Source organism: Physeter macrocephalus, chromosome 5 (genome assembly GCF_002837175.3).
Source record: "Physeter macrocephalus isolate SW-GA chromosome 5, ASM283717v5, whole genome shotgun sequence".
Classification (NCBI taxonomy): domain Eukaryota; kingdom Metazoa; phylum Chordata; class Mammalia; order Artiodactyla; family Physeteridae; genus Physeter; species Physeter macrocephalus.
In genome coordinates this window covers 106,815,367-106,828,106 of record NC_041218.1, presented here as the reverse complement: position 1 = coordinate 106,828,106, position 12,740 = coordinate 106,815,367, and the positions used below count along the sequence as shown (strand labels likewise).

The 12,740-nt window shown below is 36.3% G+C and overlaps 1 protein-coding gene across 1 annotated transcript in view; it reads right to left on the bottom strand.

Annotated features, from left to right (window-relative positions):
- Positions 1–1,477: 1,477 nt before the first annotated feature.
- The window catches only part of ZPBP (zona pellucida binding protein), a 99,012-nt gene continuing 87,749 nt past the window's right edge, over positions 1,478–12,740 (bottom strand). Inside the window, exon 8 of the mRNA XM_024115072.1 lies at positions 1,478–1,685. Coding sequence (XP_023970840.1) covers positions 1,591–1,685 — 95 coding nt within the window. The 3' untranslated portion in view covers positions 1,478–1,590. The remainder of the gene's footprint in view (positions 1,686–12,740) is intronic.

Sequence of the window (12,740 nt, the reverse complement as noted above, 5' to 3'; positions counted from 1 at the left end):
CAGCTGACCAGCTAGAGGGCTAGTACTGATCACGCCTCAGAAGGATGTATCAGAAATTAAATTTCTCTGGGCTTTTAAATAATAGGAAGAAAGTAATCCAAACGTAGGGAGTACAAAGGAAAGAATATGTACTCCAATTCATCTTATTATTAAATTAAGAAATTTGGAAAACTTTAGAAGCTTGCACTACTTTTACAGATGGAGACTTAATAGGTCTTTTACTAGTCACAGAAAGCATGTGCTAGAGGAACAATAACTCACCCACACAGTAAAACGGCAAAAATATGTGACTTAATAGTGGAAAGACGGCTCTTGAAAAACCTCTCAAAAATATATGAAAACAATTACGTCATGATTAGGAAAGTCCAAAGGGATTGTTAAAGAAAGATCAACAGGGCTAACAAAGAAATGTCATTTCCCTTCCCTCTCTTATTTGTGTGAGAATTCCAGAGTAATGTTTGTCCACAGGACGACGGAGAAGCTAATGTATTTACTCGACACTTTCAAAAAGCCATGCAGAGCCTCGGTGTAAGTACATGCCTCTCCTGTCCAGTGTGCTGCACAGCTGTGCCCAGATCCAATCTGTGTGCATTTGCCATTTACATGTGTTCACGTCTCCAGAAAGGAAATATGAAGAGAAAAACAGGGAACGTTACAAGAGAGTGTAAAGTGGATACAAATATAATTAAAACAGTAATTAGAAAACTGAGAAGCTACTAATTTTGTGATTTACTCATGTATTTTCCTGGTAATTAATATTTAAATTTTTGGTAGTTTTTCATATTCAAACACAACATCCCAGGGTGAGAGAGTAAGTATTAGGCGGTCACAGCAGTGGTATCTGTCACAGAACACTGTAATAGTGAAGGAAGTGAAACGACTGCTTGATTCTTACCCCTAGAGGTGCTGCTGGGGAAAGAAACTGCTTAGTTTCTCTTTCTCTCCACGTTGTGAAAGCTCAAATGTTAATTTAGGCACATACAATGATTACTCCATTCAAAAATGTCAAAAAGGTAATTTGAGGGACTTTCAACTGAAAAGTTTAAGATCACCACATTGAACTATATTAAAAACTCATAGTGTGTTTGGGACTAGGTCTTAAAGTAAAGTGGCTAAAAATTGCAATAATAAGACTTGCAGTGACTTTGAGCTATGAAAGGTCAAACTGGAAGGAATAGAATCCCATAAAATTAAAACAAAGGAATGAAAAAGCTGAAATTAAAATGATTGTGGAAGAATATGGTGGCCTGACATTAGTCAACATATAATAACGATAGAATGGGCTATTTTTGAAAAATCATTAAAAAATCTTTTGGGCTAACCCAATATAGTATATTTGAAACTATTTTAAAAACAGTGATCCAAGAAATATTTTGGAGTCATATGTAGGTCTGGCACTAATGAATAAAGATTACTGGATGTTCTGTATATAAGGCATTTGGACATACCATGTTTCAATTAAAATGATGACACCATATTTTGGTAATATCTAATATATTTAATTTTGGCATAATAGTGATTTATTATATAGTAGTATTTCAAAAATATACTTTTGTGTTTAACAACCACCGAAGAGCTCAAAATAATGGCCTATAAACATGCTTTTGCTCCAAACACCAAGCTGCTATTGCACTGAAGGCAGTGAATTCCATCACGGGAGTTATAAGATCCAGGGCTGCAGATCACTGTGAATAAAAAATAAGTTAATAAGTAACGGTTTCCTAATGCCACGTAAATTAACTTTACATGGAGGATAAATTTTCAAAGAAGGTTCTTTTTTTTCTTTTTGTTTTTAATTGTGGTAAAATGCACATAGCATTAAAATTTGCCATTTTAACCATTTTTAAGTATACAGTTCAGTAGTGTTAAATGTATGCAAATCATTGTACAACTAATCTCCAGAACTTCTGCATCTGGGAAAAACTGCAACTCTATACCCATTAAACATCTCCTCATTCCCCCTCTCCCAGCTCCTGGCAGCCACCATTCCACAATTTGTTTCTATGAGTTTGACTCCTCTAAATGCCTCATGTAAGTCAAAAGTTTTAAGTTTTCACTCTAATCCAGCTTAAACCAAGACTGACCTAAAATAGTTTTACTGACCACACGATGTTGACATCAGAAGGCTGACTGGGCCATCCTGTAAGTTACAGAAGAAGCCACAAGGGGTCAAGAACCAAATGTGACTACCAGGTGGTGCAAAGTAACCACGATTTACATGTATAAAGACAGCCCCAAATACGGGAAGGACTTGCAAATCATTTCTAACAATCCTCTGATTTCAAATCCCATTTCTATCATGGGCTAAAGGTGTAATTCTGGAAAAATTACTTAGCCTAAAACGTAACTCAGTCTGGTCATCCCTAACATAAGGACAATGTACACCATGAATACGTCACCACTGCTCCCTCTGTGTGATGGAAAGTAAAGAAAGGCAGGAAGAAACCAAGGTCAAATACATTCTCTGCCATTGATTAACTCTGGGATCCTGGGCAAAGTAGTCAATTCTCTTAGTTCTAGTTTCCTTATTTGTAACACAGGTACAGTAACAATCAAGTCATAGCATTATTGTAAGTACTGAAACCAGATGACTTAGATGAAAAGGCACCCAGCATGTGATGGGCACTCAATAAATGCTTAACCCTGTGCATTGCGGGGTTGCTGCCTCCACTCACCTCTTCCACTGTGGGGGGTGGGCATCAAGGCCATGGGATGCCATCAGCTCCTAATTGGGTTGGGGTCTCTGACTAACCTATTGCAGATGTGGTCAGCCAAGGGATCACAAAGATGTTACTAACAGCACATCTAAGGCATGGGTATCATGGGCCATCAGAAAACATTCTTTTTCTAGCACCATGATTTAATAATACATGTCACTGACTGGATCTGGGTCATATTATATTATTTAATTTCTTATTCTTTTTAAAATAGATTTTTTTCAAATTGGGAAATATCTTAACCGTCACTCAGAAAAAGTATTTTCCATTCTAGGTTCCACAGAGTTCCTCAAGTTTTAATAGACATTTTATTTGGGAATTAATGTTCCAGATGGAAAAAAAATTGGTAAACAAAGTTAAATTTAGATTTAACTTAAAGTTAGATTTATTTGCTGCAGTAATAGGAGTGTTTAAAGTGAAAATGTATGTGATAAAATTCTAATGATATAATACTTCTCAAAGGTGTGTGATCATGGTACACTTTCTCTCAAAACACATATTAATATTTCTTGATGCACAAATATGGAAAGATTTAGCGAATGTACTGAAAGTGTCAAATCATTACATATGGAGAAGAGAAACCTGCATGCAGTCTTTACACACAGACTTTATACATGACTGTAACAAACAGAACTGATACTGGCATAAAATCATCTAAACCAAAGTTTAAATAAATAATGATATTCTAATAAATATTCTTATAATTTAAAAGACCTTCATAATATAGTACATGTTATACCACAGAGCCCTTATCTGTAGCACTCTCTCCTAGGATATATCCTGAAATATTTTGTTCTCTTTTAAGTGGAATTGAGGAAAAATGCTAAAATGTTATTTAAATTTAAAGTACAAAATTAGTGAACTTTTCTTCCAGGTCTGAGTCTCAGTGAGTAGAACATCTCCCAGCTACAGTTATGAGAGCAGCCTGATTAAAACTTGATTATTTCAATAAGAAGAGAAGGAAGCATTGGTGACTGATTGGTATCGACATATGAAGAAATAAGTAAATACAGGAAAATATCTTAATGAATTTTGGATAGGGAATAATTCCTTAAAAAGGGAAGTGACTAGCCATAATAGAAAATAATTGATACATGTGGTTTTAAAATTAAGAGCTTAAAGTAACAATAGTAACAATAGTCAAGAAAACTAGGAAATAGTTACAGCTATATAACCAACAGACGACTACCATTCAGAAAACACACACAATTCATATAAATCAATGAGAAAATGACAGAAAATAATAGGAAAAACTTAACCAAGCAGGCAAATTCTTATGTACTGAAAACTACCAAAAATTGCTGAAAGAAATCAAAGACACAAATGGAAAAACATCCCATGTTCATTTAATATTTAATATTGTTAAGATGTTAGTACTACTAACTATCCATAAAATCTCTATCTGAAATCTCTAGATTCTATGAAAGCTCTATCAAAATCCCAGTGGTGGCATTTTCAGAGATAAAAAAATCCATCATAAAACTCATTTGAAATCTCAAGGGACTCAGAATAGCCAAAACCATTTTGTAAAAGAATAATAAAGTTGGACATCTCACACTTGCTGATTTAAGTACTACAAAGCTACAGTAATTTCAGTGGTCTGGTACTGACATAAAGACAGAATTACAGACAAACAAAAATAGAAATAAACTCCCAAATAATTTTTAACAAGGATACCAAGATCATTCAATGAGGAAAGGACAGTCTTTTCAACAAATGGCTGAGAAAACTGGATATACACTTGAAAATGAATGAGGCTGGACTCACCTTACACCATATATACAAAAATTAACTCAAAATGGATCAAAGACCTAAACATAAGAGCTAAAACCATGAAATTCTTGGAAGCAAACATAGAAAAAGCTTTATGACATTAGATTTTACAATGATTTTTTTATATGACACTGAAAGCATGAGGACAAAAGACAAATAATTAAATTGGACTACATCAAAATCGAAACTTTTTCTGCACACTTGAACCAAGGAAAGGCCATGTGAGGACAAAATGAGAAGGTGGCCCATTATGCCATCTGCAAGCCAAGAGAGAACTCACCAGAAACTAATCACCAGCACCTTGAACTTGGGCTTCCAGCCTCCAGAACTGTGAAAAAAATTTTGCTTAAACCATTCAGTATACGGAATTTTGTTATGGCGGCCCAACCTAATACAGTATTTATCCAAAAGAATTAAAAGTAGGATCTTGAAGAGTATCTGCACACCCATGTTCAGTGCAGCATTATCCACAATAGCCAAGAGGTGGAAGCAACCCTATGTCCATTGACAGACGAATGGATAAAGAAAATGTGGCATACACATGTGGACAATGGAAATGTGGTACATTAGTGCTGGGCCACCTAAAGTGATGTTAATGTGGGAATGTGAAATTATAAAAAGTACTGTGGAATGGGATGAAAATGTGTGATGGTCATGTACTACACATGTTGGAGGTGGGAATGTGATACAAATACACATACATACACAACAGAATAGTATTTAGCCTGCAAAAGGAAGGGAATTCTGACACATATTACAACATAGATGCCTACTGAAATAAGCCAATCACAAAAGGACAAATGCCACATGATCTCATTTACATGAGGTACCTAGAGTAGTCGTCAAATTTACACAGACAGAAAGAAGAAGGGTGGTTGTCAGGGACTGAAAGGAGGGCAGAATGGGGAGCTAGCATTTAATAGGTATAAAATTTCAGTTTGGGAAGATGAAAAAATTCTGGAGATGGATGGTATTGACATTTACACAACAATGTGAATGTGCTTAATGCCACTAATTTGTACCTTTCAATATGCTTAAAAGGTTAAATCTTATATATATTTTACCATAGTAAAAAATGTGATGCATTACATAATCATCAGATTGCAAATATTTAAAGTTTGGTTATCCCAAGAATTGGCATAGATGTAGACAGGATCTGTCCTACGTTGCGTTGTAAAAGTGTTTTCTAAATTTTTTGTATTAACCCAATCTGACATATTTTAATGAATTGCTCATCTTATGATCCAATATTATCTAAAAACCTAGGATATACAAACAAAAATATTCACAACACCATTGTTTGTCACAGTAGAAAAACTGAGAAGTAGGAAGCAATTTCAATCAACAATAAAACAGATATATACTCCTTGATATATTCATAAAATAGAATATTATATAGAAAAGAAAATTTTTTAAAATTGTGTTAAAACCACAAAAATGTCCATGAATCTCACAGATACAATTTGCATTAATGTGAATCTGTTAAAATAGCCTATCATTAGACAGATTCTCAGACTGGATTTTTAAAAATCCAACTTTATGCTGTTAATGTAAAAATGTAAATTTTAATCAAATTAATCTACACCTGCACTGCACTCATAAATAAAACCTCAACTACAATTTTATTTTATATAACTTGACAAATCAATTTAAAATGGACAACTTCTAAAAAGAAAAAAAAAGGTGGTTTACCCTCTCTACACATCAAGACATTAATTACCACAAACAGTAAAACAAAAAAGAGTACCCTTTAAAAGACATACATATTCGTGTGTATGTACACAAATGTGTATATACATACAAATGTAGGTGTGTGTATATATGAACCATATATTATAAGTATATATATATGTATACACACACACACACACACACACACACACACACACACACACACGGTATGTACCCTTATTTTATGAACCTGAGAGTAAAGAAACAAAATTTGAAATTAATAAAATAAATTATTAGAGAATTTTTTCCTGGTTGTGAGGCAGGTAAGACTTTTATAAGGGCAAACAAATAGAGAAAATAAGCAATAAGACTTATACAATATTAAACAAAAAATAATGCACCAAAGACAATGTCCACAATGCTAAAAATCAAGTGGCGAAGGATTCTAATTCTAGCTTATATTGAATTAATCAATCTGCAGAAAATACTTATAACATCTGGAAAGAGGAAACATACACTATTTGACAGCCTTGAAAAGGCAGTAAAGACAGGCAAATGGGTAAAAGTATTATTATATATTTCAGCAGTGGGTACTCACCACGCTATGTGGTGCATGGGTGGCTAAAACTGAAGCAAAAATTATGTCTACTTGGTTACAAAAAATGAAAGGACAGACTACTAGGTCACCAGAAGATATAGAAAGTAATGGGAGAAATTCAAGGAAACAGGTAGAAACAGAAGCAAGAACTCTAAAATCTCATATGAACTCCATGCAGATCACTGGCTGATGTGAGACCTTCACAGTAGTCAATGATATTGCAAGAAGTTCAAAACCAGGAAGTGTTGGAAAGCTGAACAAACTGAGAAGATGCTGCCTACAATGGGAGAGACAGTTTAGATTTTGAATCTAGCATATTATTAGACTAAATAATAAACACTCTTCAGAGCAAAAATAAGCCAGAAGACTGTACATAGCACTACCTATAAAGTTTAGCATATAATAAAAATTATTAGATTTTCAAAGACACAGAAAACTAACTCATAGTCAAGAGAAAAAAATCAATAAAACATTCAAAATAACAGAGGTGTGGTAATTAGCAGATAAGGACTTTAAAGCAGCTAGCATAAATGTATTCAAAGACATAAAGGAGTAAATTATCATAAGTAAACTGATTGAAAAATCTTATCAGAGAAATGGAAACTATAAAGCACAAGAACTGAAAATTCTAGACCCCAAAAGTAAAATATTTGAAGTAAATAACAAAACAAAACTGGATGTGCTTAATAGCAGAATAAAGACAGAAGTAGAATATGTCAGTAAATACAAAGACATACCTATAGAAACTGTCCATTGTGTAGAAGAACGAGAAATAAGAGTTTTAGAAAAATGAATAGAGTAACATCAGCAAAGATACTGGCAGCTCCAAATGACAGTCCCAACTAAAAAAACATGAAAATAATCAAGCAAAAACTCTCAGAATTAACTTTCAAAGAACTCTAAAAAACAATCAACATATAGGAAATAGTAAAATGGCAGAAATAAGTCCTTTCTTATCAGTAATTACTTTCAATGTAAATGGATTAAATTCTACAATCAGAAGACAGAAACTGGCAGAATGAATATTTATGATCCAACTATATGCAATCTGGAAGAGACTCACTTTACACCAAATGAAACAATTAGGTTGAAAGTGAAAAAGTGGAAAAAGATATTCCACGGAAACTGTAATGAAAAAAGAGCTGGCACTAATTCAGATTAAACAGACTTTAAGTCAAAAACTGTTATAAGAGAAAAAGGAAATTACGTATTCCTAAAAGGATCAAATCACCAAGAAGATATAACAGTTATAAAAATATACACACCAAACAACAGGTACAGAAAATATATAAAGCAAACACTGGCAGAACAGAGGGAGACATAGCTCCAAGACAGTAATACTTGGAGATTTCATTACCTCTCTTCCAATAATGGAAAGAGTTTCTAGACAGAGGATCAATAAGGAAATAGAGGACTTGACAACACTATAAACCAAATAAATTACCAGACGTATATAGAACACTTCACTCATAGCAACAGAATACCCATTTTTATCAAGTACACATGGAATATTTTCTAGGATAGGCAATATATTAGGACACAAGACAATTCTTCATAAATTTAAAAAGAATGATATCAGGGGCTTCCCTGGTGGCGCAGTGGTTGAGAGTCCGCCTGCCGATGCAGGGGACACAGGTTCGTGCCCTGGCCCGGGAAGATCCCACATGCCGTGGAGCAGCTGGGCCCTTGAGCCATGGCCGCTGAGCCTGCGCATCCAGAGCCTGTGCTCTGCAACAGGAGAGGCCACAACAGTGAGAGGCCCGCGTACCACAAAAAAAAAAAAAAAAAAAAGGAATGAATGATATCATACAAAGCACAATAGAATGAAGCTATTGAAGAAATCAGTAACATGAGGAAAAGTGGAATGTTCACAAATATGTGGAAATTAACCAACACATTCTTAAAAGGCCAAGAAGATAAAGAAGATATCAAAAGGGAAATTGGAAAACATATTGAGATGTATTAGAATGAAAGCATAACACAACAAACCATATGAGATTAAGTGAAAGCAGAGGAACATTTATTAGTAGTAAATGCCTATATTGAAAAAAAAGAAAGATCTTAAATCAATAACATAACTTTACACCTGAAGGGATGAAAAAGCAACAAACTAAATCTACAGATAGCAGAAGAAAAAATTTTAAAAGATTAAAGTGAATATTAATGACAGAGAGAATTTAAAAAATAGAGTAAAGCAAAGAAAACAAGTTGATTTTTATAAAGACTAAAAGGATTGACAAACCTTTAGGTAGATTGAGAAAAAGAGAGAAGAGAGAAATTTCCAGAGTCAGAAAGAAAGATGGAACATCACTACCAAACTTACAGAAATAAAAAGGATAAGCCAATTTTAAGAAAAATTATATACCACCAAATTAGGTACGCTAGAAAAAAAATGAAAAATACCTGGAAACACATGTGTTACAAAAACTGACTGAAGAAGAAATAGAAAATTTGAAGAAATCTATAACAAGTAAAGATATTGAGCTAGTAACTGAAAACCTCCAATAATGAAAATCTCAGGGTGAGATGGCTTCACTGGTGAATACTACCAAACAGTTAAAGAAGAATTAAACCAATTCTTCTCAAACTCTTTCAAAAACAGAAGAGGAGGAAACACTTACTAATCAATCTGTGATATCAGCATTGCCCTGACATCAAAGCCAGATAGAGTTATTACTAAGACAAGGAAATAAATGTCAATATCTCTAGAACGCAGATGCAAACATCCTCAACAAAATACTAACAAGCAACTTCCAACACTATATTAAAGTATTATTCATCATAATCAAGTGGGATATATCCAGGAACTGCAAAGGTGGCTAAACATATAAAAACCAATCAAAGTAATATACCATACAAATAAAGGGGGGAAAAAACCCTACATGATCATCTCGATGCAGAAAAAGAATTTGACAAAATCCAAAATTTTCATCATAAAAACACTCAACAAAATAGGAACAAAATGAAAAAAAAATCAATCTGATAAAGGTCTTTATGAAAAACCCAAAGCTAACATCATCTTCAATAGTGAAATATTGAAAGTTTTCCCCCTAAGATCAAGAACAAGGCAAGAATGTCCTAAAGAAAGTTCTAGAGAGAGCAATTAGGCAAGAAAAAGAATAAAAGGCAGCTGAATTATAAAAGAAAAAGTAAACTAATTGTAGATGACATGATTGTGTGTATGTACACACACACACAGGGAGAGAGAGAGAGAAACCTGTGAATACACATATACACACAGTACTAGAGCTAATAAAGGAATTCAGCAAAGTTGCAGGATACAAGATCAACACACGAAAAGTGGTTATGTCTATACACTATCAGTGAAAAATCCCAAAAGAAAAGTAGAGAAGCAATTATATTTACATGATAATCCACAAAAAATCTAGATGTAAATTGAAGCAAGAAGGTTGAAGACTTGTAAAATTAAAATTATAAAACATTGCTGTAAGAAATAAAAGAAGACCTACATACATGGAAACACATCCTATGTTGGAGAAGTAGAAAACAATATTGTGAAGATGACAATACAATCCAAAGGAACCTATAGATCAATGTATCCTGTATCACAATCCCTCAGGCTCTTTTTTTTTTTAACATCTTTATTGGAGTATAATTGCTTTACAATGGTGTGTTAGTTTCTGCTTTATAACAAAGTGAATCAGTTATACATATGTTCCCATATCTCTTCCCTCTTGCGTCTCCCTCCCTCCCACCCTCCCTATCCCACCCCTCTAGGTGGTCACAAAGCACCGAGCTGATCTCCCTGTGCTATGTGGCTGCTTCCCACTAGCTATCTGTTTTACATTTGGTTTTGAAGAGAGGGAATAATGATCCTCAAATTCACATGGAATTGCAAGGGGCCAAAAATATACGACATAGTTTTGAAAAATACAAACCTAGAGTACTCACACTTCTAAATTTCAAAACTCCCTACAAAGCTACCATAATCAAAACAGTGTAGTACCAGAAAAGGAGAGAAGGTACACTAATGGAATAGAACTGGGAGTCCAGAAATAGCCACAGACATCAGTGGCGAACTGATTTTCAACAAGGAACACAAGATCACACAAGGGAGAAAGGACAGTCTCTTCAGTGAAAAGTCCTGTGACAACCAGACAGCCACAAGCCAAGAATATATTTGGACCCATAACTCATACCATTTTCTAGAACTTACCTCAAATCATCAATGACCTCTTTGAAAAAAAGGAAAGGGGTAAATTTTTCACAATTTTAGATTCCATAATGGTTTTTTAGAAATGACAACAAAAGCATCAGCAATAAAAAAGAAAATAAACTGAACTTCATAAAAATATAAAACTTCTGTGCACAAATGGACATTATTAAGAAAGTGAGGGAGGAGAGAAGATGGCGGAAGAGTAAGACGCAGAGATCACCTTCCTCCCCACAGATACATCAGAAATACATCTACACGTGAAACTGCTCCTATAGAACACCCACTGAACACTGGCAGAAGACCTCACACCTTCCAAAAGGCAAGAAACTCCCCACGTACCTGGGTAGGGCAAAAGAGAAAAGAAAAAACAGACAAAAGAATAGGGATGGGACCTGCACCAGTGGGAGGGAGCCGTGAAGGAGGAAAGGTTTCCACACACTAGAAGCCCCTTCGCGGGCGGAGACTGCGGGTGGCGGAGGGGGGGAAGCTTTGGAGCCACAGAGGAGAGCGCAGCCACAGGGGTGCGGAGGGCAAAGCGGAGAGATTTCCGCACAGAGGATCGGTGACGACCAGCACTCACCTGCCCGAGAGGCTTGTCTGCTCACCCGCCAGGGCGGGCAGGGGCTGGGAGCTGAGGCTCGGGCTTCGGTCGGATCACAGGGAGAGGACTGGGGTTGGCGGCATGAACACAGCCTGAAGGGGCTAGTGCGCCACAGCTAGCCGGGAGGGAGTCCGGGAGAAGTCTGGAGCTGCCGAACAGACAAGAGACTTTTTCTTGCCTCTCTGTTTCCTGGTGCACAAGGAGTGGGGATTAAGCGCGCTGCTTAAAGGAGCTCCAGAGACAGGCGCGAGCCACAGCTATCAGCACGGACCCCAGAGACGGGCATGAGACGCTAAGGCCGCTGCTGCCGCCACCAAGAAGCCTGTGTGAGAGCACAGGTCACTCTCCACACCTCCCCTCACGGGAGCCTGTGCGGCCCGCCACTGCCGGGGTCCCAGGATCCAGGGACAACTTCCCCGGGAGAACGCACGGCGCACCTCAGGCTGGTGCAAAGTCACGCCGGCCTCTGCCACCTCAGGCTCGCCACGCATCCATGCCCCTCCCTCCCCCTGGCCTGAGTTAGCCAGAGCCCCCGAATCAGCTGCTCCTTTAACCCCGTCCTGTCTGAGCGAAGAACAGATGCCCTCAGGTGACCTATGCGCAGAGGCGGGGCCAAATCCAAAGCTGAATGCTGGGAGCTGTGCGAACAAAGAAGAGAAAGGGAAATCTCTCCCAGCAGCCTCAGGAGCAGCAGATTAAATCTCCACAATCAACTTGATGTACCTGCATCTGTGGAATACCTGAATAGACAACGAATCATCCCAAATTGAGGAGGTGGACTTTGGGAGCAAAGATATATATATATTTTAACCTTTTTCTCTTTTTGTGAGTGTGTATGTGTATGCTTCTGTGTGTGATTTTGTCTTTATAGCTTTACTTTTATGTGTGAGATTTTGTCTGTATAGCTTTACTTTCACCATTTGTCCTAGGGTTCTGACCGTCCCGTTTTTTGTTTTTTTTTTACCTTTGAAAAATTTTCTTCTTAATAATTATTTTTTATTTTAATAACTTTATTTTATCCTACTTTATTTTATCTTTTTTCTTTCTTCCTTTCTTTCTTCCTTCCTTCCTTTCTTTCTTTCCTTTCTATTTTTTCTCCCTTTTATTCTGAGCCGTGTGGATTAAAGGCTCTTGGTGCTCCAGCCAGGTGTCAGGGCTGTGTCTCTGAGGTGGGAGAACCAACTTCAGGACACTGGTCCACAA